This window comes from Aptenodytes patagonicus, chromosome 20, assembly GCF_965638725.1.
Source record: "Aptenodytes patagonicus chromosome 20, bAptPat1.pri.cur, whole genome shotgun sequence".
Taxonomy (NCBI): domain Eukaryota; kingdom Metazoa; phylum Chordata; class Aves; order Sphenisciformes; family Spheniscidae; genus Aptenodytes; species Aptenodytes patagonicus.
The window spans coordinates 1,680,410-1,706,600 of record NC_134968.1 but is presented as its reverse complement, the minus strand read 5'-3'; the positions used below and the strand labels follow the sequence as shown (position 1 = coordinate 1,706,600).

Sequence of the window (26,191 nt, the reverse complement as noted above, 5' to 3'; positions counted from 1 at the left end):
GCGTTAATACAGGACACTAAATAACAATAGTTGAGTTGCACAAAGCTCCCTGGTACAAATCCTCCCGGTTTGACGTGCTAGGGAAGGCTGGAGCGAAAGGATTGTCACCCAAATCCAATCAACTGTTAAAATCCACCAGCAAGGAGGAAGGTTCTTACCCTGGAAACTTGAGCACAACGACACAGAGTGACCACATCCAGGAAAGAGAAAATTCTGTAACAGAAATAAAAGTTACCTTATTGGTTATCTACATTTAAAACAAAGAGAACGTGGAAAACAAAGGAAAAAAAAAAAAAGGACTGGAGACAGCAAAACTTCTTTGTAATTCAGTTGAAAGCAGAACTGTGAAAAGAAGCGCAGACCTAGCAGTTAACAAATGAAAGCAAAACACAGCTACTGAGCCACTGTGAAATATTAATCTCACACCTTGTAGTATTTACTGACAGTAAACTGAACGATTATTTATCTAAACAGACACTTACAGATATTGCGTAGCTTAACAGTCAAACGCTCAGTTAAGTCAGGATATGGCAGAACAAACAGTCACGTTGGGCTGTTTTGGCTCCTGCTCGACACAGGAGCATCGCTCTGCCCGGCACCGCTGTTCAACAAAACCAACATCTTCAGCAACAGCTCTCCAAAAGCGGGCGGTGTAATAATTAACAGTTAATAGATCAAAGCAACACGACAGCCTGATTTCAGTGCACGGATTATTTCTTCTTTTTCACACAGCTCTGCTAAATATGAAGTGTTGTTAACACAGAGGCAGGAGGAGTATTTTGCTCCGCAACGCTGCAAAGCAACTTGCACAGCCAGATGATTCGTTCGACTGTGTCAGGACAGTGTCTAGGAGAGACGCATTTAGGATTGAGCCGATGCGGTCACTCCTCTGTGGTATGTCACTCCTCTGCCAGGGCACACCCAAGTGTTCTGGCCAACACCCTGGTGTTGCTGTCCTGTTTATTGGGATAAAGGAATTAGACAGTAATACTTTGCAATGCCATACTGGGCTAAGACATCCATGCTTTTATCTCAGGCACGCACACCCCTATCCGTGACTGCAGGAAGTACCAAGCCCATTTAAAGCTCCCAAATCAGTACAAATTTATCAATATGGTTATTCTATGGTTTATAGTTATTCAAACAATCATACGCCACAAAACAGAGAAAGTCAAGTGGGCAGCAGAAAGACAGTAAGGTCTCATTCTCTTTGACAGCAATTATAAAACTGTAGGATGAAATGTTTTTGCAAAGATAACACAAGTGTTTGACTGCAAGAAAACACTTGCACATACGCTTTAATATTTTAAACTTGAAGACCACCAGAAAGAGAAGGCAAATGTTATCAGTTGCAAGCGTTAAAGGTACGGGGCAAGCAATTTTATTCCGGTGCTATACACTATTTGATAAAATACTCTTGTCAGATAAAGTATGGTTGTCCAGGAGAAATTCTGAGAACAAACGAAACTCCACTGCTCCAGAACTCTCCAGACTTTCTCAAGAGAACGGCGTATGCCCAAATTAGCAATTGTTTGGATACCTGCAACACTTGAGTCATCTCCCTACAAGACCGTGGGCTTGGAGAGGGGCGTACGTAAGCTTTCCTGTATTCTCAGCAGACCTGCCTGTGCTGGAAGAGACTCAGAAATGAGAAGATGTTGCTGGCAGCGTGTTCTTTTTGTGCTACTTATAAACTTAAACACCCTGTAGTAACGTGCTACTGAAACTCTAATATAAAAACCAAGAAAGCCGTATGATGTATTCGTCTCCCCAGGTAGGTACAAAGAATACATTTGAATGAATAGCAGAGATACTGATAAAGCTGGGGGAAGAGGTGCTGAGAGCAAGGAACAAACTTCATGTGCATCACAGATAAACTGCACTTTGTCCTAGAGATAAACGATGAGGGGTTATCCAGGCTTTTGCTACCGACACCACGTTTTGTATGCACCTTAAAGCGCGCTGCACACCTTCGCAGACGCTCATGTATTTATATATTGTTATATACAAGTAGCAAATCCTGGATTTTCAAATTTTAGGAGAGGACACAAGCAAGGCTGAGATGATATGATACAACCATTGCATGACCAAGCTTTCCTCACTAGCAGGTATATCAAAAGCACTTTAGAAACATCAATGTTGGCGGAAGAAGAGAAAAGGATGTTACGGATAAAGGATGAATGCAGATTATTTATCAAAACACAGATGCTTACAGGTATCACGTAGCGTAACAGTCAAACATTCAGTTAAGTCAGGATATAGCAGAATGAACAGCCACGCGCTCTCCTGTGTTTCTACACTGCCCAAAGACGCTCACAGATTCAAGGAGTCTGGTTCAAGATACTTCTCATCTGCTCCTTATGCATCTCATCATGAGACAAAATTTACAGTGACATGCTGAGATATACGCAGTTAAGAGGTCTGGAAAGGAGCCAATATGCGCTTTACCGTAACGCTGTTTTGGGAACCCACTTCTGGATTTCAGAAGCAGTTCCAGGCTCACTTTCAACTGCTTACAGACAAGTCCTTCCCTTGAATTCAATGTCATTTATTCATGCATGTATGTGAGCACTGAGGATTTATTTAGCACAATGTCAATGTACAACAATACAAGGAAAGCCTGGGGAAATGATAGAAGCTGGGGAAAATTCTTACTTTCAGCCTAGATTCCCATCACAGGAGCAAAAAAATATCAAACTCCATGGGAACAGCGGTTAGGTCAATAACTACGCAAGCTTTCTGGATTTTCATTAAAGTCGCTTTCTCCATGGAAATCCCAGGCTATTAATAACCTTCTCACCCCTCTATCAGGGCTATTAGGTCTTGGCCAAATTCTTTTCTACTTCCTGCTCCTGCTCCTCCCTTCCCAGTCTGCCCACACAGTAAAAGGGTTGTCAACACAGCAAAACGCTTGCCCCTCTCACCTCCGAGGTTAACGTTGCTGAGCTTGGCCAGGAGTTCCCCTGTTGTCTAACTCAGGGACTTTGGCTCTGAAAAGCTTAAGAGCATTTTCCAGCATTTTCTGAACTGCTCTTGCATTTCTTCAAAAATATTAGCCAATGACTCAGCAGAATCGGACTGCAAAAATTACTTTTTCAGCAGCAGCCACTACTGTGCTGTGTAGTTCGGTCATTTCAGAATTGGCTCCAACTGCAACCCTCCACACGAACCGGCGGGAACAGCAGGAGCACAGTTACAATCTTGCAGGCACAGTGACCCAAGCTAAGTTTTCCAATGCAGCCCTGAGGACAGTTTTTTTCTTCTCCAAGGAGCTGTTGGGGAACATTTAAAAAAAAAAACAAAAAAACCCAAAACCCACAAACAAGCTGCCCACGAGGCTAAACAACGATTGAGCAGACGTTGTCTTCCAACAGGAGTACAGCACGGGTCATAAATGCTGGGTCTCTTTTCAGCAATCTGCACAGTATAAAATAAAGCAAAGGTAATCTATATGTTCACTTGAAATAATATGCATTCTTGCTAGTAGCCTATGGCTCAATTAAAACTGGACTTGACAATGAGGAAACGTACTGGGCTGACAGGAAATTTGGATGCAACTTAACTAGTCAGCTCCAGCCTCTGACTCTCAGTAACAGAGGGACAATTCCTCCTGGAATTGTTCCAAAGCACCAACCCCTTTGAAAATATCTCCTGCTCTGGTCAGATTCAGTTTGTGCGGTGAAAGAAAGAGAAGAGCAAGTAGCAGCAGGCTGAACAGTACTACCTGAATAATGGCTTTCCTGATTCTGCCTTAATCGATCAAAAGGCACATAGCTGGGATGTTTATTTTTACACCCAACACACAGGATTTCTGTTTTGCTCAACAGCTGACTGCTGTACTCTTACATTGGTCTTCTTACTCTTCAGAGTTGACAGTAAGAGAATAATCCACACCAATAACTATCATCAAACTGATCATAGGTGAAGGCAAACTGTGTATTCCAAACAGGAATTAAAACAAGTCTGGTATTGCAGCAGATTAAATTATTCCCCTGCAAAGTAACTCGCTATGTTTAGAGCTTTGCCTGAACAGTCCACCACCAGCCAATTTAGCTAAAACACACTGCAGTTAGAGCATTTTTCAGGTTTCAACCTCTTAATCCACTCAGGGTTTTCTAGGACTCCTCACTTTCCCACTGCCACCCTAATTAGATTAGGGTCAAAACTCTAATGAAATCCCTGGATGCTGCGGGCTTTGAGGTGAGCTAGCTTAGACCTTTAGCCTTCTAAAATTATCAACACCAGTTTATGTCAGCGACCCCACAATTCAAGTTAAATTTCGCTCCATACTCATCTTATGCTGATGGGCTGGCCAGGAGGAGAGAAACGACAACTTTGCTGCCAACTCACCGGTACTCCACATGCTCTGTCGCTTCCTTGTCCCAAGCAGAACTCAAGCTCCCGAGGAATAAATCAACACGGGGCTTGAAGGTCAGATGGCAAAGCCAGTGCCAGTGACTGGATGTGCTGAAAATGGGCTAGCAGGCAGCAGGAGGTGGCATGGAGTAAAAGCCGCTTACGCCAGGAGAGAACTGAAAACTGCTTGACCTGCCCATGAACCAACAAGGAAAAGACGAACTCCCGCAGCCTAGTCCCCTTCACCCTGCCAAGCATAAGCTGTTTAGCAGCCCCACGTCACGCTGAGAGTAAACCTTCTTCAGGAAACCAGCAGAGACCACCACTGCCACAGAAGAGCCAGGCTTGGGGTTGGGGTTTGGCTTGCGGACAAGAAAAAGCGACTGGCAGGCAGCCCTCAAGGAATGAATGTACCTTTTCAACAGGGCGTCGCTAATGCCAGCGCAGGGAAACAGGGACACGATGCCCCTTCTGGGGAAACGACCACAGCCAGAGCCGACGTGGACCACGAATTCACCCTTCAGAGTGACCGAGCCAGATGCTGCCCGAAGAGGAGCTGGGAGCAGCAAAGGAACGAGGGCGGTGAACAGAACTCCACTTTTTTGCTGGTTTGGCTCATTTTTAACTGTGTAAAGGTATATTCGCGTATAAAGGTGGAAGCTCCTAGAAACAGCTGGCAGGAGACAAAGCTGAAGCAGGTACGGCAGTATCAGGACAAGGATTTTTGACCCATCAGGTGATCTCTCTACCCACGTGCTGCAGGACAGTTTTGTTTAGAGTCCTGCCCTCGGGGAAGTGGAGGACAAACATCACTGCCACCAGCATCGTGGTAAGGCAGAACACGACATGACAGCTGAAGCACGGACACGTTTAAAGGAGAAATTTCTGAGGACAGCCCTCCAGAGCGCTTTACACCTCTACCCCATCCTCCAGACAAAAGCGTTACTGGAGTTGCACATTTCTGTATCTTGGGATGTGACAAAGGCTGCTGTTCACCCCTTTTATACCCTCCTACTCTTTATTTTGGTCAAGTACAGCTTTCCACTTTGCAACCACACATGAGACATCAATGCCATCTGCAGAATGAACAAACCAGAGAACAAGACATTACACAGTAGCACTGCTTAAACACATAAGTCTTTGTCTTGTGGACAGTGACACTCATTTACAGGAGATTCCTGCAGATAAATGCATCCAAGTTTCTCTTTCAAAGGCTGCACTGTCAATCCACACTAATTAATTTTCACAGTATGCTAAACAGTGAATTCCAACTCTCAAAAACATTACTTATGAACTTTAACATTTATAAACTTCGTCTCCTGATTTCTTCTAGGTTCCACACAATCCTGAACACTTGCTCTGTTCTACAGCAGGTTAGGATGATTAGTGATACCAAGACACAAAAGACAAACACGTTTCCACAGGGCAGAAGCGTGCGTACTGCTGAGACCTCAGCCACACCGTGGCTCGTACCGACGAAATTCCCTGCTTGGTGCAGGACCTTCCCTCCTACTTACCACAAATCCTCCTCCAATTATCTAGTAACGTTCCTCAACGCCAGCTACCTCCTACAGCCCAAGATGTGCTTATTGGTCCCACTCAGGATCATTCCACTTTGACCCATCTACCAGAAAGCTCATTCGTACTCTAATCAAGGTCCTGCTCCTTGGGAGCCCTGTGACCACCCCCCTCTTGGCATGGACTTCAGGGGAAATCGCAAATCCCCCCCCCCCCCCCAAATTTTTCCTCCCTACCAGATTCCCTTTCCCTATGCCACACGAACTCCTTGCCTCACATGTCAGTGCTCTTCACAACCTGTCCCTTGTCACCTTACCACAAGGGCAAATCCTGCTTTTGTTGCATCTGCAATACCAGTACCTACTCGCTCCCATCAGAAAAAGAATTCCCCTCCCAGAAAATCCAGAGAGACATTTTTCTCACTCTTCAAATTCCCCTTTTGCTGCAACACCAATAGCTCAGGGCAAGTGCTGGGTGAAGACAACTGCTGTCACCTGCAAAAAACTGTGCAAACTCATCTGGGCTAGGGCATCCTATCGATGTTACTCCATCCCGCTCCTCCCACAGGTTGCTTGTCTCTCCCGCTACCTGATGCTGATTTTTACCCAGCAATCTCTGTATGGCACGGACAATCATTTGCTTGTATACCAGGCTCAAAAACCAAATACCTGCATTATTAGCAAGGAGGGCTTTAGAAGCCAAACAACTTGCTTTTGGATGAATAATACTGGAATAAAAGAAACTGATCGGATTGGAGATACCATTACAGCAAACAGAGGAGGCAGTGCAGGCAAGAGAAGAGAGTCAGACTTTTTTTCCTATTAGTTTTATTTCACAAGTGAGCTAGAAGCAGTTTCCTGTGTCAGAGCTCCTCTCCCCAGACTTTTTATTGCCATTAAGTGTTGACAGTACTACACAGTTTCTTGCAGTGTAAGAATTTTGTTCGTGTTAATAATTCAAGCTGCCACCTGCAATGGCCTTCACCGTCTACAGTCTAGCATCTCAGCTTAAAGCACCGATAAACACGACTTTACTTCAAGACGCCGAACTGTGATGACTGAGGTACAATCAACACACACACCGCACTACTCCTACGCGGGGGAAGGCAAACTTAAGAAGGTACACGTGTGTGTGTGCCTGTGGAAGGGCAGCACAGGGAGAGGGCAGAGTTGTCTACAGAGATCCACAAAGCCTGATCTGTTTGATCTTTGGCAACAGGACCATGCTGCCAGGTGTTGAACATCTCTCTCTTATTGACAAGGAACAGGACAAAGTCTGCTTGAGCATAACTGGAGCAGAGGAACTAACTTTTTTTTTAAATGGAACACTTTAAAGAGGCAGAATCCTGTTCTACACATTAGCCTATACTTACCATTTCTTTTCATTAAGGACTTGTTTAGTCCTATATTTCTTCCATCTACAAAACAGGCAACCAGTAAATTAATTTAACATTTTAAAAACCAAAACCTAATAATATTTAGCATAAACTGCTGCTGATGCAGACCTTTGATCTGCTTCTGTTTGTCTATGGCTTTGTAAGTGACCCAATCCAAGCTCATGATTTATGAGCGTACCAGCAAAATCAGCTACTGGCTGCAAATAACAATACACAACACAGTCTCCAAGCTTACAAACTGAAAGAAGGCTTACCGAAGCAGCAGCTCTTTTGGAAGTTTTTTGTTGATCACAGCTTCATCATTGTTTGAGAACATCTGAAAACAAAAACAATTTAACATTTCAGCCATATATTTTCATTAAGGAAACAAAACCTACTTTACTCTAGGGAAGAAGCTGCTGGTTAACGAGGCCATTTCAAGAGAGACATCTGGCCCAATAAATTCTCAAAAGATAAACTTTATTCTCAAGCTTTCAAACTCCTGGATTGGACCCTGGTTGGAAAGAGTATTATTACATCCAATATAGTTTAAAAAAAAAGTCCAAGAATGCTTTGTGGATTGATGGATTAACTGTAAACTGAGATTTTTAATTTATCTATTAAAGTAAATGATAATTAGGGGGCACTCGTGGGCTGGCACTGACTATGGGAAGGTATCACCTACAGCATTACTAGGGGCTTCCATCTGCGTCAGTTCTGTGAAGGTACACCAAAGCACAGGCGCTTTAAAACCGTAAAGGGTAACTACGCATCAAAACAAGCATATGGCAAACGGGTAGGCAGGGAGGGCTGTGACAAGAATGATCAAGCAGCCCGAACATCCAACAAACGGAGGCTGAAGGGTGCAGGCACAGCAGGACTGGTTTCCATAACAGTAAAAGGGTGCGGAGTGCTGGTGAGCAGGAGCCTGAAGTATTACAGCGCCCGTATCGTTCTCGCAGCAAACTGGGAGCAGCCCTTCGGAGCTCAGGGACAAGCAGTATTTTTTTTTTTTTTTAAATCATGAAGCATGGTTTAAAGGGAGACGTGGTCTTTGGTGCTGCATCAGGAAGAGAGATGATTCTGGGAAAACACTGTATTCTTCCAAGGCAATGAAGCCAGAGCTGTTTGTTGTATTCCATAAGCTTTTTCATGCAAAGCATCATCATAGTGGCCAACAACTTACAAATCTGAAATGGACTTTTGGACCAGATAAAACAACCCCACTAGCTGTAAGAGCGAGAGAAGCTTCTCTTTTCTAAGGAGCCCTAAGAAAAACAGACGGCAAAGCCTCACGTGCTTCTTGAGGAATATCTACATATATTTAAAAGACTTTGCATTGTCTTGCCATGGTGAAAAAACAAACAACCTCCACACACTTACACCTGTGGGAGGAATGATTAGAGTGATCTGTGAACTAAGACTGCTGAGCAGTGATGCCCCATTCCATTTAGAAGCATGCTTTCAACATTTCCAAAAGCAAAGCAGGGAACAAGGAGAATGAGCTTTAATTTCATTAATAAAGTTTCTCTTTAATCTCCTGGAACAACTAAGAGCTGATCTTCCTGAGCTACATACCTGGTAAAAAACTGCTGCTGAAATTACAGTCCGAAAAAGCTGATTCTTATTGGTTGATTAAGTGATCTGAATCAATTTAGTTGTATGTATGCAAAGCAAATAAAACCAGCATCAGCTAGGTCACTTAAGTGGCAGAGGATCAGATTAAGAGTTAAAAAAGGAAAGTAAGATCTTAGTGGCTTATGAAGCTGTACTCTAGGCCTCACTGGCAGACAACAGCTTCTCCAAGCAGCAAATATTCTGCACCTGAGCATCAATCCAAACCATCACCTGCCAAAGAAACCATCATAGCTTAACATGAAAAGCTAACGCGCTGCCGCTAAGTAGTTTTTTAATATGCTCCAACCAGTGATAACAAACTGACAACAGAATAATGCCATCATTACAAGAGAACACTAAAAACAATGCTTTTAGAGTCAGTCAAACTTAAAAGCTGCGTTTCCAAATCACAGTTTGCTTTTTAATTATCTCAGGATACTGAAGCATGATGCTGAAGTGGGACACGAACTCTCCAGCATTCCTTCCCAAAATGTCACACAGAAGAAAAGCGTTGTTTTCCCCCCACAGACGCTTTTATCACTTCCCACCAGAAGATATCACAAGTTAGCAAGTCCTAAACGGTCCACTAGACAGGCAACGACTCAGCCCATTTTGCAGATAATTAAAATGGAAGTTTTGCCAGTTCCCCAGCTAACACAAATTCTGTGAAGTCTGTTCCCTCAGAGGCTAGGGCAGAAGAGCATCTCCTCAAGTCAAGGACCGCATTCAGACTCGGTCACGAATGCTATCTGACGCCTGGCAGATAAGTGCAGAGTGCCACAGCGGGACAGGACAGACACTGCCGAGGCTGTGAAAGGAGCTAACGCATGTGCGCGTTCTGGGACTGGATCATCTAATTAGATGGCTTAGCTGATCAGCTGGGAAATCAAGGAAATTCTGGAGAAAGCTCTAATGAAGGAGCAATGCAGAGGAATTATTCATGGGAAAATAAGACTATGATTTTTCTTCCCCCAGTTACAAGAACAATAGTAAACAGGCAAATCTACTTTCTTTCCCATTATTGCCCAGGCCAGAATTTTACATCTGAACCAGCACTCTCCACCCCCCTTCACAAAAAAGGGTGAGAGAAATTAAAGGTGCAAACCAGACAGCAGTAGGAGACTTCCGAAAAGGAACCAGTCTGGAAGAGAACAGGCAAGGGGCAGGAAGTATTAAAACAGAGATTCCAGAAGCAGCCAGCCAGCCTTTTCTGTCTCATCCGTATTGGCAACAAGGCTTTGTCTGAATTCAAATTTTACCGTGAGAATGCAGGCACTAGTCACTGCCCGTTGTTAACCGAGACTGCACATCAAGGGCTCTCAAACAGCTTTGCGCAAAGCGCAGGTAACTTCTTGACTTCTGCCCATTACATTGCTCAGTAGGAAAAGCTTACCTTGATTCCAGTGCAAATCAAAGCCTTAAACTGTTTTTCTGTAGAAGCTACCCTTTGGACCAGTACTATACTAAAGGAACGTTTTGTTTTTGTCTTATTAAAAAAGTCCTTGGGCTTAAACGTGACAGGGCCAAGGCAGGATGTGCTCCATGGGAGAACCTCGGCTCTGGAATTCCCCCTCCACGGGAAGGCTGTTAAGTGCCAGGGTTTGCCACCAGACCTATTTTCTCAAGCCTTCCTTCAAAACTTGGTGCTCAGATGACAAGAGGCTGGGTGAAAACAGGCTGGAATTGGGATATATTGCTAAGTCATGGCAGCATGTATAGCTAGTTAAATATACCAATGGACATTTTGACTTTCTGGCAAGTCCAAACATGAATAAAACTAGTCTGAAAAAAACATTAGAGGCTATTGTAGACTTCCAGGCTCTTGAAATTACTTCTAGGGATAAAAAATAAATGACCTAAGTTTGCTTTTCTTAACATCTCTCTTAACATCCTTTAATACCAGCTGTTATTCAGTAGAATAAGTTATTCTTGACAGCATACAGGAAAACATATCTTCCTTGTATGTAAATTTTGCAGTCTGTATAAAACATAGAATCTTCCAGAAAGCATCAAGTTTGCCGCTGTGTGAAGCCACATCCCTTACGCAGAAGAAATGGAAGGGGGAAGAGGATGAAATTCCTCTTACTCTTCCACCCATCGAGACGAAGGCAGACCAGCAGCGCACTTCTCTTTTGAAACAGCCTTTTCTAGCTAGAACAGGAGGGATAAATCTAGAACAAACACCATGGAAGCAGGTACTAGACTTCAAAACTCGCATTAAATTAGTATAGGTTGCTGCAATCTGCTACGAGGCGAAGGAAAACACATCCTGCCAAAACACCAGAGCTGGACAAAGTTTAAAATCGAGTGCTGCATTTCCCAGTTATGTTACTATAAATCTCTTACCGGTCTTCAGAGCAACATCTACAGATAGTGGAAGTGATGACTTCGCTGCCCTGGGCAGCTGGAGCTACGCGGTGCCACAGCACACACAGGATTTGGTCATTGCTCAGTTAAGATGATTTAATTGTCCTGCGTGTATTGTATCGCCCAGCTCTTCTACCAAAGCGAGGATATGGGTAGAACCTGCAGAGTTTTCCAGGGCACATGTCTGCTAGCAGTTTTACACTTCACACAGAAAGATATTTTACAACCCACGAGAAATTTTGCATATACACACTTCAACAGCACTGCACATGGAAATGCTTCCCCTATTCCAACAGGGGCTCAAAAGGGAGAACAAACAGGATCCACCTAATCCCAACTCCAGCAGTTGGTTCAGCACCAACTTCACAAGCCTAAAGAAATGACAAAACGGGGGGACTTAATCCATAAACCAATCCTTTACCTCGCAAACCAATTCAAGTGTTCATGTGCTGTTTACATTTACTGTTCAATGAAAGGAGAACTGTAACTATTTGGCTCCCAGTTTAGAACAGTCCGGTGCATTCAGCATTTGAGAGATGCACCCAGAGGGGCCTGTTTTGCCATGGTTTTTTTAAGAGTAGATGGCCAGAGGAGCTAGCAACGAAGACAAGGATGATCCAGCCTTCATTCATCCACAGGAACTCGCCAGGTGCCCCTGAATTCAAGTACTCTTTCCCGCACTCTCCCACATTAACTGGAAACCCCAGAGATTATAACCCAGAAGACAAAAATCTGCTGTTTCCCAGGATGTATTTATGGGCACTGCTGCGCTTCTCTCCAGAGCACTGCCACCCAGAAGCCTTCAAATCAAGCAAGTTTATGAAAATAAATGGACAAAAGCGATCAAAAGATACAGTTCTTGCAGCCTTACACTGAAGTCACTTAGCACAACATGTAATTGTCCATTTGTTTTAACAACTCTTCCCTTTCAGAATATTAAAAGTTTTGCAAACTGGCTCAATTCATCTGGTTGCACAGTCCTGCAGCAGTCTGTAAGTGCTCTGTGCGGGGCCAATAAACAGATTTATCTCCTGCGAGGCACTGCTAACAGCGTAGAAGACAGAGTTGCTATTCAGGCATCGGTCGTGTCAGCCATTCATTACAGGGTACAGCAATCCAAACTGGGTCATCCGTATGACATCAACACAGGATCAAGATGACAGCACTCTGCAGCTGAGTGTGCAATGGATGACAGTGTATAATTATGAGTGTCCCTGCACAAGAAACACCTACAGATGTACTGTACTCATCATACGTGCAAAGAGGGACGTGAACAACAGTTGATGCAAGCTCTGGAAGTGAAGCAACTCTTAGCAGGCATGCATTATTTGAGTTAAAATATAAAGTAGAGTATTGTGTCATTATTGCAGCCGTTCATTTAGCCTTTGAGCGAGTCTTGCATTGCCACAGACCAGGCTTCAAAAGCCACACAAGCATGGAGACTCGTCTTGGTTCTCTCCTTCAGGTCTGGTGCCGCACTATCCATCCTGCCCGGCGCGAACGGAGATGGCCAGTATTTAGCATGTAGATGAGGTGTCCACATGCTGGACCGATTCAGCTGCTGCATTCACGGAGAGACTGCGCAACTTCTCCCTATTACACGACACAAACGTGTGTCACTGGCAAATGCTAATACAGAAGGTAGTACAGCCAACACCTACAGCTCCTCTCAGGAAACCCACGCTCAACGTATATTTTGTTGTATTTTAGAAGTTTCCGTCTGAGAAAAAAGTTGCTGTATTAAAATGGAGGTCTGAATATCAGGTTGATTTACTTATTCCACAACAGCAAGTAAAAGCTTCTCCAGCGAGAAGAATGTTTACTCAACAATTTCTGCAAAATTTAAATCTTTGCTTCCAGAACAGTTACGCTCCCCATACCCCCCGGTTCCACGGAAAGTCTCCAAACACACGCTGGCACAAGGCTGTCTTTCCCGGCTTATAGAGAGCCGGAAAAACTCCACATGAGCTGCTACGGACCCCGGCTCTGAGCAGGCTCTTGGCTGCAGAGCTCTTCTGCGGTCTGGGCTGGCAGAGGGAGGGGGCAATGCTTTCCTGTAAATGTCACGTCTGGCAATGGCTTTAATTTTATTGTTGGGGAAGGGCTGGAGGGGTGTTCCTTTGGGGAACAAAAGTTTTGTTTTTCACTTTTTTGTGTTTGGAAAAACACACTTGAGAAGTTTCCAAATGAGTTATTTCAACATTTACAGTTTACTGGAAGTGATTAGGAATATTAATGTACAGAATACAAAGCACATTTATTTTACATTACCCTAAATGCTCAAAACTACTCTCTGTAAGCAATTCTTAAGTTACTGTCTGCATTTTTAAGAGAACAACAGTTTACTCGTCTGACATACCAAAAAGACTTTCCACTAGAACAGCAGCAGGGACGTTTTTCAATAAAGTGCAGTTCAGACACAGAGACACACCAGACTGCCTTGCCTATACGACAGCAGGTACCGAAAAACACCATCAATTTTCCCAACATTTTGTGACACAGAATTTTGCCCACTAAAGAGACGAGGAGCAGAAAAAGGACAGAGTCGATTTGCAGCGTAACGCGGGTGGTCTACAATTAAGGCGCATCTCTAAGACATACGAACACTGACATACTCCAAGCAGCTCCGACACTGGAACTTCCAACCCTGAACTGACCAACATAAGGTGCTATGTCCCAGCACTACCAAAATCCTGCTTTGCCAACAAGCACCAGGGAATTTACGGGCATAAAGTTTCAAGGCTGATCACAAGGACTCGCTTCACTTTCAATTTGACTGTTTGCGGAGCTTGTTTCTGCATTAAAACGTATATTGTTATGGGCACTGAGGAGGAAAGGAGCACCACCCCTCTCGTCTTTTTTTGTGTCTTTTACCTGGACACAAACACCATCATGCACAAAGGCAGGAATCTTCAAGGCCTGCATCGTCCTGAGAAGTACTGAAGAACTTAAGTTAATAGTAGTATGTTCAGTTGGACAAGGAACACCCTACCATCAACATTAACAGGATATGAAGTAATTGTCCACGTCTGTACTCGATGCAAGCTAAACACCGGCGAGCCAGCAGTGTAACACAGCCACTGCATACATCAGCTAGGGTGGAAGTACTTACTGCGCTGCCGACAAACACAGCTGGTTTTCAACCCAGACTGCATCTGGCATCGGCACGGGGAGGGGGATGGTTGGTCTTAAAAATATATAAAAATCACACGAGGCTTAACTTCAGAAGCATCGGTGCCAAAGCCAACAACTGAGCACACAGTGTTAGCCTAGATGCGGACTTTGAACTCGAGCACTTTTCTTCTAAAGCGGAAAATTCAAAGCTCAATGGCAAAAAAGGGAAGAAGCTTACTTGGAGCTTTACAGAATTAGTGGCTGCAAGGCTAGCAAAGGCACTCGAATCAGTCGTTACGCCGAGGCCCGCAGTTCACACCTTAATGATCACTCAAGTGAAAAATAACATGGGGTCTGGCACGCCCAGCCCCTTGAGAACGCAGACCGAAAATCCGAAACAGCCCAAGAAGCACTAACAAACAACACGGCCGAGGACATGATCGGGTTGATGCGGAGGGAGGGAAAGAAAGAAGATGGACATCCATTTTCAGTACAAAAAACAACCAGCCAAACAGAGAGACACCCATACAGGTGGGCAATAGGAAATGAAAACGATAAACATTTCTGAAAGTAAGTACAAACGCAACCAATAAAGTGTTTTATGTCTCCATATTAAGCAGACTTCATGCAAAATAAACAATACAGGATTTAAAAGCATACCCTCTTAAAAATCTATGAAATATTAGTAAATATTATAATTTTAATATACCACAACTTGTTTACTTGCATAACAGAAACGGTGTTAAGACAAACTTCTTACAGCAGCCTTACAAACAAAAAAGAAAAAGGCATCCATGTGCTGAGGATGAAATTTTAGCTGTCGTTTAGACCTAGAACTCACTATTCTTGGTCCACAAGCAAATGCTGGCCAGACCCTCCACAACTGCTCATAACCACAGGAAATTAAGCACTTAAAACCAAGACAGAAAACAGACTGCAATTATTAGAGAGTAAATAATGCATTCTGGAAACTGTTTTTAAGCTAGGAAAGGTGGGGAGTCAAGAGTTGCCATCGTAAATTAAGGATTACATACGTAGCTGGCATATATTGTCAGTTTACATCCCCACCCAATCTGTATCATCGAGATGCTTTGGAGACTAGCCTTCAGAGCTATAAAAGAGTCTTTTGCTATTCTGAGGTGAAAGAAACATCTGTGCAAATTCATTCAAAGAGTTTAAATCCTGACGAGTCAGAGATGCCCCGTGAGGTGTTCTTCGGCTATACAGCTGCTGGCTCGCATCCAAAAATCTAGTATTACTGGTAGTATTCATACCACTTTTATCTGCTGTGGCCCATATGGAGGAGATGAACAAGCCCAGTACAGAGTCATTGAAACAAGACAAGGCACACGCCAAACCTAGCTCATAGCACGCAACTCCAATCTAGTAAAAAAAGCTGAGCGTAAAACGCATAACAAAAAAACCCCGTGGAATTCTTTCTGTATTTCCTTTGGAAAAGCCCAGTGAAGGTTTGAAGTGACTTCTTACAAACGCTGCCGATACATACTAACACCTCGCCTCTAGTTCTGTTCATTTGGGGAAAAAAAATTCTGCTACTGCTACAGGGCTCAAATAACCGAAGCGTAAACGACATGCCTTGAGTATTGGTTCAAAGTGCTCCTTCCCCAGCGCAAGATCTAAGGGGAGCAGGAGTTTAAGCAGGCTGAGCTGCCTTACTGGAGGCAACGAAAAAAATTATGCTGCAGAGGTAAGTCACACAGAAGTGACAGCGAAATACAAGGCTCTTCGGAGGACACGATACAAAGCATAAAGTTGTTTACATGCACAAGCAGTTCGGATTGGGTGAATTTTCCTTCCAGCCTTCAGTTACACAGGGACTTTTTTTTAAAAAAAAAAAAAACCATCTAGTTTAATCTGTGTTAAATCTCCAAGGGAAATGGCTGGCTGTCAAATAAAGCCGCTGCTGTGACAAGCTCCATCGTTAGCAGTCGTGATGCTCCGGCGTCCTCCCGCAGCGTTTGTGTCGGTAGAAGCAGGGGAGGCGAAGCAGCCGGCTGCCCTCCTGCCGCGCACCGTGCCACAGGCGCCCTCGCCCAGCCTGGCTCGCAACCAGGGCTCCGCTCAAACAAAATCGTGACTAAGCAGTACAATACCGAGATGAAATAGACCCTGGCCGAAAAGGCTTATTACAGGCTTAATATTCCTACTAATGGCTCAATAGGCAATTTACTCGACATACACCGTCAGATCACTTCTTCCTCATCCGCCTGTCGTCGCTTTGGAAAAGCTTAAATTTCTGCTGGCGATAAATAGCTGGGGTATGGGTGAGCTACCCTTCTGTGCAGCCTGACTCCATTCTGCATTCAGTAACAAAGTTAAATAAATAGCCTTTTTTAATTTTTTTTTTTTTAAATCAGCAATGCTAAAGGCATGAGGCTGAACAAAAGATTGGTAAAGCCCTATAGAAATCAAGCCCGTGATAAAGAATTGCCTGCTGCACGCACCTCTGACGTAGCAGTGTAACGCAGAAACTACCACGGGGAAGAAATTCATCAGGTGATTAATGTGCAAATACACAAGGTCACGCTGTTGCATTCAAAAAGTAAAACTTCAAAGTCAGCTATGCAGTGCAGGTGAGATACTAGAAGACTACTTCTGATTTAAGAAACGCCATTTCAACTGCAAGTACCACATGTGCTATATCCTTTTTTTAAAAAAAAAAAAAAAAACTAGAAACTGCTGTCAGATACCAAAAGGGCACATTCATACGCTTTTTGTTCATTTGTTTTGTTCTTCTATCCCAGTCTTGGCTCCGAGACAGTTTTCCACAAACAAAGCATCCCACAACTACACCTAAGAGCTCACTGTGTTCATTTTTAAATTGCAATTTAAAAGACACCACCAGCACCAGCCATTCTCAGCGTTTTGGTTACCCGACTTCTCCCGGCCGACACAGGCTGCAGGAGATAGACATCTGAGCAGTTTCCACTGGACGGTCCTGGCAGGGACGCAGGGCAGAACCTGAAGCAGCCTGGTGACAGACTGGGGAGGCAGAAGCTTGCAGTTAATCGGCTTTGTCTTTACCCGAAGTTGTATCTGGTGCCGAATAAAAACCACTCTCCAAAAACGTCAGCGATAGCTCGCACGTCCAAGAACTGCAGAGGTCAAAGTTAGTTGGCATTATACGTTAAATAGAAGGGGTAAGCAGCGAGAAGCAAAAATACCACATATGCTGACATCAAAGCTGTTTTGGGGCGTCTACTTTTTTTAGCTCCACTAAAAACCTCAACATCCTACGAGTGGTCATCCGGGTATTTTATGACCTATTACAGATATTTGATTTAAAACGATGCCACTTTCTCACACACACCCTTCAGAGTTTTAAATATACACCATTGCCCATAAAAACAACATCCAGGACCAACAAAGAAGGAGAATATAAATAAGACACAGACTTCCTGACTTCACAGGGTCACAGCCTATGGCCACGGACTGTGCCGTAAAACACCCACTATCACTATTTATTTTTTTCTTTAGCCTTTCTAGAAGCTCATTTTAGCAGGGTAGTGGTTTACTACAAATACCCTTTGAATGGATTTTTAAAAAAAAATTATTTAAAAAACCCCCACAAACTGACATGCTTCAATATTTTCAGGCCAAAAGTGACTCCTCTAGCTCTCCAGGTACGTACCAAAGCTCATCAGAATTCAAATAAGCTTCTTTGATAAACATATTTCTTATAGTGCTGCCTCTCTCCAAAGCCTACAGTTCTACGTTAGTGGTAATAAGGGTTTTTTCCACTATTAGGTTAGTATTCAGCTGTTATCAAAGAGATGATGATGGTATTATCGGTATTACTTGGAAATAAAGTCAAATGATGGTGTCTCAAAAAAACCCCCTACCTGAGATGAGGTGTAAAGGGCATTGGGCGAGTTTGCCACACGTAAAAGGATAGCTGATCTGAAAGCATAACCGACGGGTCAGCCAGGCATATACAACCACCAGCCGCACAAAGACTCGGGCCCCTCCACACAGCCGTGCAGTTCGGTATTTCACACCGTGCCAATAAGGCTAAAACATTCATCGGGTTGGCTTTCATAATGGTACGAGTCAAATGAAATACCTAGGAAGGTAACGCAACAGTGAAAACAATAATTACCTGATCTATCCCAGGCCCCAATTACTAATGGTATCTAAAATAAAATGAGACATACCCTTGCGTACAGGCTCGCTAACTCCCTTTCCTGTTATGCAAGCTGCGATGCAAGACGGACGCAGCCCAAGCAGTTGAGCACCTCTCCTTGGGAACACACACGGTCCCTGCGCTATCATTTGCGGTGGCTGCTCCGACCGGCAGCTCCAAGTGAAACCACCTTGGGGAACCCCTGTTTCGGCACCGAGGCGGCATTCACCCCCGTAACCTGCGAGAAAAGCCCTCACCATCGCCGCACACAAACAACTCGAACACAAGGCACTGCTCTTCACATGGCTCAGGCCAAATTAGTGACGAGCCCTTATCGGGTGCTGCCCCAGCATTCTTCACTGCACGAGCGTCAGCAAGGGACGGGGAAGGAAATACAGGTTTTCTGGCATTTCTGCTTATATTTCCTGCTGAAATTACTGTTTACCAGGGCCAACATTTCCACTGTTTCCCAATTTGCAAGCACAACTCCTTGCAGAGGAAGAAGGAAGAGGGAATCCCATTTGGGGAAAAAAAAAATAAAATAAAAATTTGCGACACCAGCTTGGTCTCTCAGGTGACACGGGCTGAGGTCAAAGCACACACACATAATCCAACACTTGTAAAGCTGTTTACTCTACCTCATTATGGCAGGGACATGCTTGTGGCTGCCTAGTACAAAGACTACAAGGTGAAAGAGCCGGGAGACTGAAACCTCCCCCAGCACCAATTTAACAAAAAGATGCGAAAGCAAAGCAATCTGAATTGGTTTCCGAAATACCTTTTTCTATCGGTCAATTTTATGATTAACTTGTTCCCACACACTAAGCCTTCTTTGGCTTTCGGCAACTTGTCTGTACGGCACCTGTATGGCAAAATACGGCACGTAGGTTGCAAAGGAGAAATTCAGAGCAACTAAGATTTCCCCCCATTGCCCCCTCCTCCACCAAGAAGCCGCCTTCCCGTTTAATCCTTCCCAGTCTCCCTGTAGCCTGGGTCAAGCAACTTTTGCGCAACCAATTTGACTTTTGCTTCCAAATCTCGCCGAATTCCTCTTTCCTCTACTAGAGCACGGAGCGCAGTCACAGGACCAGCACGTAGGGGGTGCGAAACCCAAGTTACGCTTTACACCTCTCACTATCCTAAGGTTTAAACAACCACTTTGTACACAATAAAGTAACGTGTTATTATTCATCTGCCAAAAAAGAAGTGCTGGCTTAAAAAGTATGACATGAAAGTGTGGCATGAGATAACACCAAAATAAATAAATAAAATGAAGGTGGGGGAGCGAAGAAGATCATGGAAAAGCCAGCAGCTTTGACACCTCCCCAGATCTGTATTTTTTATTTTGACGGTGTTTCTCATTACTTATGAGCCAAAACTGTTTCGGTTCAACTGCGCTACCTCATGTCTTCACTGTGTTACGTCAGCAACAGTTTCTCTTGCTATTTAAAGTGAAGGGCCGTGGTAAGCGTAACATCAGTTTTTGCAAGTTTCTGCTAGAAAACAGCAAGGAGAGACACCTGGGACACAAAGAGTTATGGATAGTCCCTGCCCGCTTTGTTTGTGTCTGTCTGTTTACACAACCCCCATTGCTTGAAATAACAAATCCCTCACCAGAAGGATAGAAAGAAGCACAGGAGCAGCCCAGCAAAGGGAACAAAGACAACCCCAAAAGGAGCAGCTCCAAACAGTAAAGCCAAGCAACCCTGAAATACAGAAACAGCATTTAAGAGCCAGGAACCCAGCAGATTAAAAAATGGGATTAGGGTAATTGAGATTATTCAATTCAGCTTTCTGAACGCAGGCAGGATTAATTATTAGAAGGCAACTCGATTCCGAAGCATTTGAAGTTTCTCATTTTGCTTTCAGCTTACCTCATTTCATGGCAGATCAAAATTCAAGCAAGACCTAGGAACTATGGAGGCCACTAGCAGAGATCAGAGGAGTTAGAATTCCCTCACATTGAGGATCCTGAATCCTAGGAGAGAAACGCTGTGAAATGCACTTGGATTGATGCATTTGTCCTGCTGAAGGTGCTCGCGAGGCTCGTACAGACGCTCGTTCCTCAGATACATCCCTGGTGTTCACATTTTATTTTTTTTTAATAGGACAAACTGCCCCATAAAGAAACGCTTCACAGCCTGAGTCAGCTCCTGCTAATTGGAGGTTTTGAAGACTCCCTGAGGAAGCTGGAGAGGATGGTGCTTTTTTGTTTGGTGGTGGTGTTTTTGTGTAAGGTTGTAGAGGAGACTGCATGTATTGCTCACAGTCTGGAAAAAAAGCAACTATGATTATTTAAGCCTGACAACGTGGCTCAACGGAACACAAGACTTCACAGAGCAAGAGATCCCTGCACGGGGAAAGCTTAAAAGCCAGGAGTCTGTTCGTGCTGAAGATGTCTGCAACTTGTCCCACGGTTGGTCTAACACCAAGGCAGCCACTGTTTATATAAAACGCTGCTCCTGATCACAGGCAGGTAGTTTCGTGCCGGATCATCTCTTTCAGCTCTGTGCACGCACCTATGTAAGTGCTAACCACCTCAGAGCGGTGCCGCCCGACCCCGACCACATCCACTCCGCTCTGAAAACCAGAAAGCTCAGAGGAGCGCTCTGCCCTGGAAGACGTCGTTTATTTTTTTGATGACGAGTTAGTGAGAGCGGCGGGTTAGTGAAAGCGAGCCTAAGACACGCGGTCACCAGATGACATCCCAGGCCAGAAGAGTGCGGATGAAACAGATGAAAGAAGTGCTGAGAACTAGGGCCTTGGGAAGGTAAACAAGCCCTCAAAAAGTAGCGTGCCAGTCAGTCAAAAGCATCGGGAGGTGACGTCCCCTCCTCTTCTCTATTATTTAGCTGCAGTTCATCAGGCATCACCTATTAGGTACGACAGGAAGCAGAGAAACCCCAAATACAAGCCAGGATTGTGATCCGTCAGGGCATGTTCCACATTAAACTGACACCACAGAAAACGAGGAGTCAATCTGGGTGATGTTTTCCCTTTTCATTTGCTTTGCTACAGTAAGTGGTTATTTTCTCTGCGGTGGCCACACCTCCTATAAAGGGACTTATTTAGAATATGCTCGTTTGGCTGGGCATGCCAGAGTTCATTCTTTCATTTAAAAGAAAGAGTTCCATTCTTCCTGGAACGGACAGCTGGCTACGCATACGTACCAGAAACCCATATGCAAGTCAAATTCAAGAAGCTTAGCCCATATTCCATTACCATATTTTATTACTAAAGAAAGAAGAAGTGATTATGAAATCCAATCTAGATTGGATTTTAAAATTACCCAACAACAATCGTTCAGGAATCTGTTCACGCGGCTTAACAAAAGACAATAAACTAAGTCTGAAAACCCAAACCAAACTCCCCCTCAATAATTCACTTGTTATTTAAAGCCTGAAACAGACACAATATACATTAGTCACCACTCTGCATCAAGCTGTTTTTTCCCCAGGATAAGACTCCAGGCATTCAAAGGCCCCACTTACCACTCCTCAGCCAGGGAAACCACCACGGCAGTCAGCTCCGTGTCTAATCCAGAGGTGATGCAGGGGGCTATGTAGGAGGAGTACTAATCACCAGGCATTCAACCCCGTGCTGCCTCCGTTGATCTTACAATATTCAACAACTCTGAACAGCAGCTTCCAGTCTCAACACATTTTTGCATAATTGTCCTTATGTCACATTAAATATGAACTGTTCCACTAAAAGGCACGCTCTCGTCAGTGAATAGGACTTTTACTTTTAAAGCAGAAACATTACAAATTGTTTTCTAGAAAGCATGGCTGAATTCCTACCCATACTTCCCCTCCGAAAAATACATCTCTCCGTAAGTGTGAACGCACTAACATTTTAGAAGCTCTTCAGACCGAAACGCCCTCACTAGAAAACCATGTCTTTAAAGCAAGAGTTCTAAACTCGTCCCTTCCGGGGTATATAGGTGAGTGGGTCAGAGATAATCAATGCTAGGGCTAATAAAACCATGCCCTCGATTTACTAACCAAAACATATCCAAGAAAATGCGATAACGTTTAAAGGCACTTCTTGCAGCTCAAAAGCAAGCCCTTCTGTAATGCACCAACTCTTCCTGTACAAATATAGACTAAAAAAAATTAATCTGGACCTCAAATACTCTTTGAGCATTTTGCTTATTTTCGACTTGTCTGTTTTTGACTATAGGAAGAAAGTAACACGCAATTCCAGCAAAAAACCCCACCCAAACCAAAACTCTTCCCCACTCTTCTTCCACAATGAATCAGGTTAATCTGTTTTGGTACGACCCTGATGAAAAGCTCTCTCAATACTGGAATGAATTCGAGCATTTCAAGACAAAGGCTAAGCAAGCAAAAAAAGGTCGTTGCCATACGAGAAGACGTTTCCCCACAGAAGACTGCTACCAGCGCGTTTTTATTCTTCACTCTGCTCTGTAACCAGCCACTCCGCAGTAATAAAAAAAAAAGCTCTCAGAAAAAAAAAAAAAGAAAAAATCTGTGCAGCCAAGAACAGACTAGAACGGTAAAAACAATAACCCTGGATAAAACACGTTACGGGTGCAGCCTTCTCTGAGTTCCCAGGTTTAGTTCAACGCTTTTATCATTTGGATGCTACAGAAACATGGGTGTTGTAACACTGTTTAACCCGAAACCCTTCTAAACAGACGTGCTGCTACTTATTTACAGTGGCTGACATGGATTGGATATAGAGGAAGAAAATAATTTCATGCGCAATAGCACAAACCCATTATTTTCTGCACCTTTCTCAACTCCAGGGCCAGTTTCCTGTGGAATTCAACGCTGTTCTCTGTGGAACCAGACACTCTTCAGTTTACCATCAACCAGTATTTTCCCTCGATAGCCTTCCCGTCCCCTCTCTATGAAGGGGGGACACACACACACGGCCACATCTTTACCATTGCAGGCTCTTTTCCTCCCATGTTGTCCTGGTACACCACACGAGCCGGGCGGTCGAGAGGAGGAACGGGCAGGTATTTTCATCCTCCACAACAGCCTCTTACAGCGATGAAGAGTAAACCCCGCTGCTGCTGCTCTCACTCCCGACACCAACCTCCTCCCCCACTCGGGGAAGACAGCTGTTACAACAATGCGGAGCTGGAAGCAGCCCTGGCTCGGTAGGCTGCTTTGTGCCATATTCTTTGAATAGATCTTATTGTTTACCCTCTGCTCCTTCCGTCCTCTCCATCCCCCACCTCCCCGTAATCAAATTTTTTCCCGGCTACTGCCCAAAAAAAGACGCGCCGGGGCCGCCCTCCCCTCCCCGAGCCGTGTCCCCCCCCCCCCCCGCCCCAGCCCCTCCCGGCCCGGACCAGGCTGTCTTGTTTTCCAGGCTCCGTTTCCCACGTCCCCTGCTCCATCATCAACTTCGCTGCCAGCGCTCACACCCGCAGCAACACGTTGGCAGCAGCCCTGGGCCCCCCCCCCCACCCGCAGCCCCCCCCCCCCGGGAGTTCACATCTGACAGGGAAACGCAAACACACCCCGGGGGGGGGGCCGAGAAGTTTCACACCAACACCCCCTCACACACACACACCCCGCGGGTCACAGGCCCGAGCCCCCGCCCTGCGCACCCCCCCCCCCAGAGACACCCACGGCTGCAGGGCTCCCCCCGCACCAGGCCTGCGGTAAAGCCCCCCCCCCCCAATCCGGCTTTGCCACAGGGCCGCGATGACCGGTTGTCCCGGGTGGGGGGGCCTCGCCCTACGCCCTAAGGCCGTGGGGGGACACACAATGCGGCCTGGCCTGGCCTGCCGCCCCCCCCTCCCCGTGTCTCCTCAGCCGGGCCGGGCGGCCTCACCCCCGGGGCCGGCCGGGGCCTCACCTCAAAGCGGCTCTTAGTGACCCCGTTCATCTCCCTCCGCATGGCGGGGCCGGGGGCGGGCGGGGGGGGCGGGAGGGAGGGCGGGAGGGAGAGGAGGAGGAGGAGGGAGGGGGGGGTAAGGGAGGGAGGGAGGAAGGCCGGCGGAGGGAGGAGGGCAGGGGGTGCCGGGGCTCCGCGGCCTCCGCCCGCCGCCGCCGCGTCTCCTCCGGCCTCAACTTCAACCCAAAACAAAAACACTCCGCACCTGCCAGCAACGCGCGCGCTCATTGGCCAGCGCCGGGCACGGCGCGCGGCGGCGGGCGGGCGGGGAGGGGGGGGGGGGGAGGCTCGGCGCGCGCTGCAGCGGGGACGCCCCGGGGGGAGGGGGGGGAAGGGGGCCGCGCGCGCCCCCGCCGCCCCCACCTACCCCGCAGGCCGCCGCCCCCATCGCGGTGCCACCGGGGGGGGGGGGGGGGGGGGGGCTGCGAGGGGCACCCCCCCCCTCCCCGCCGCACCGGGGGCCGCAGGACCCGCCCCCCCCCCCCGTGATATCCGGGGGCCGCCAGGCCCCTCCCCCTGATAGCCGGGGGGGCGCCCCCCCCCCCCCCCCCCCGTGCCTCCGCGGGGATCGGGGGTCCCGGGGGGGGGCCGTCCCCCACCCCTCCGCTCCCTTCCGGGAGGAGCGGGGAGGCCGCGGAGCTCGGCCAATCACGGGCCGGGTTGGCGCGGCGTCACGGTGATGTCATTCCCGCGGGAAAATCAAGCGTGGCGGGGGATCCCCGCCGCCTCCCGGCCCCGCCCCCCCCCCCGCTTCCAGAGAGCCGAGGCCTCTTTGTACCAAAGAGATTTATTCGCAGGTAAATAAACGCGTTCTCTGCCGCGTTTCCCCAGGAGCCCTCGGCCCGCCCCGCGCCCCCCGCATTTACCAAAACCAGCGCGTTTCCAGGCGGGTGTTTACATCACCGCCGTTTCGGAAAGAACCATTTTCTTTTCATTTCCGCGCGCGCCTCACCGCCTGAGATCAAAAGGTTTGGCTTTTACTTTGTCTACACCTTTTACCTTTCCAATACTGGAAGATGTAAAATAATCGTCGAGAATAAGCAAAAATATTTTAAAAATAAAACATCTGTCAAGAGACCAAGCGTCGACGGGTCAGACGTCCGCGCGGTCGCGTACCTCGTCCCTCGTCACGGCGGCAGAAGCGTCGTGCGGCCGGCGCCCGGCCCCTCTCTCTCACGACGTACATCACGCCACGGGGAAGGGGACGGCGCACCAAAACGGGGCGAAAAAGCTTGAAACCGCTTCCCCCCCGCGGGCCGGGACTCGCCTTTCTTCCCTCGTATTTCTGCAGGGGAGGGCGATGCCCGCCTCCCGCAGGAGAAATTTAGGATGCGGAACTTTGGTCCGGGGCGAGCGGAGAAGGAGACGCGCGCGGCTCTTTCCTCCCAAACGCGTTTGCGTGTTAATGACGAAGCTGAACGGCGTTTCCTTCCGCCTCCTGCCGTGTCTCGCGCCGGTAAAACACGACTCCGATTAATGACAACGTCCAGCAAAACCGCCCCGCGAAACCCCCGGCCCCGGTTCGACCTGAGGAGCGTTTCTTTTCGAAGGCCGTTCGTGCCCCCGCGCGACCCAGAAGGGATGGAAGGGCTTTTGTAAAACAAAACCAACTTTAAATAGGAAAATAATAAAATAAAGAGGGGCAGCAGGAAAGCAGGTGACGACCTGCTGGAGCCCCAACAGGCATCGCTTCCCAGGGGCAGCCGCTGCAGCGGGGTCTCGAGACGAATTCACCTGCTGTCGAGCTTCTTAAATCCTCTTCCTCGAGGCCCCGCAGCCGCACGATGCCGACGCTGCGCAGGGTAACGTCGTTTGCTCCTGGT

The 26,191-nt window shown here is 46.4% G+C and overlaps 1 protein-coding gene across 5 annotated transcripts in view; it reads right to left on the bottom strand.

Moving 5' to 3' along the window:
* The window catches only part of FBXL20 (F-box and leucine rich repeat protein 20), a 43,784-nt gene extending 19,408 nt beyond the window's left edge, over window positions 1-24,376 (bottom strand). For 3 of the 5 annotated variants that reach the window (XR_012996870.1, XM_076356483.1, XM_076356486.1), the window contains exons 1-3: window positions 24,330-24,376; window positions 7,525-7,586; window positions 159-213 (exon numbers count right to left, since the gene is read on the bottom strand). Coding sequence is in view for 4 of the 5 variants with exons in the window: in XM_076356483.1 (XP_076212598.1) it covers window positions 159-213; window positions 7,525-7,586; window positions 24,330-24,371 (159 nt within the window). In the remaining variant the exon portion in view is untranslated. Of the gene's footprint in view, window positions 1-158; window positions 214-7,524; window positions 7,587-23,247; window positions 23,352-23,403; window positions 23,566-24,329 lie in introns of those variants that run through there. The other 2 variants (XM_076356484.1, XM_076356485.1) reach the window with 2 other exon arrangements.
* Window positions 24,377-26,191: the final 1,815 nt, after the last annotated feature.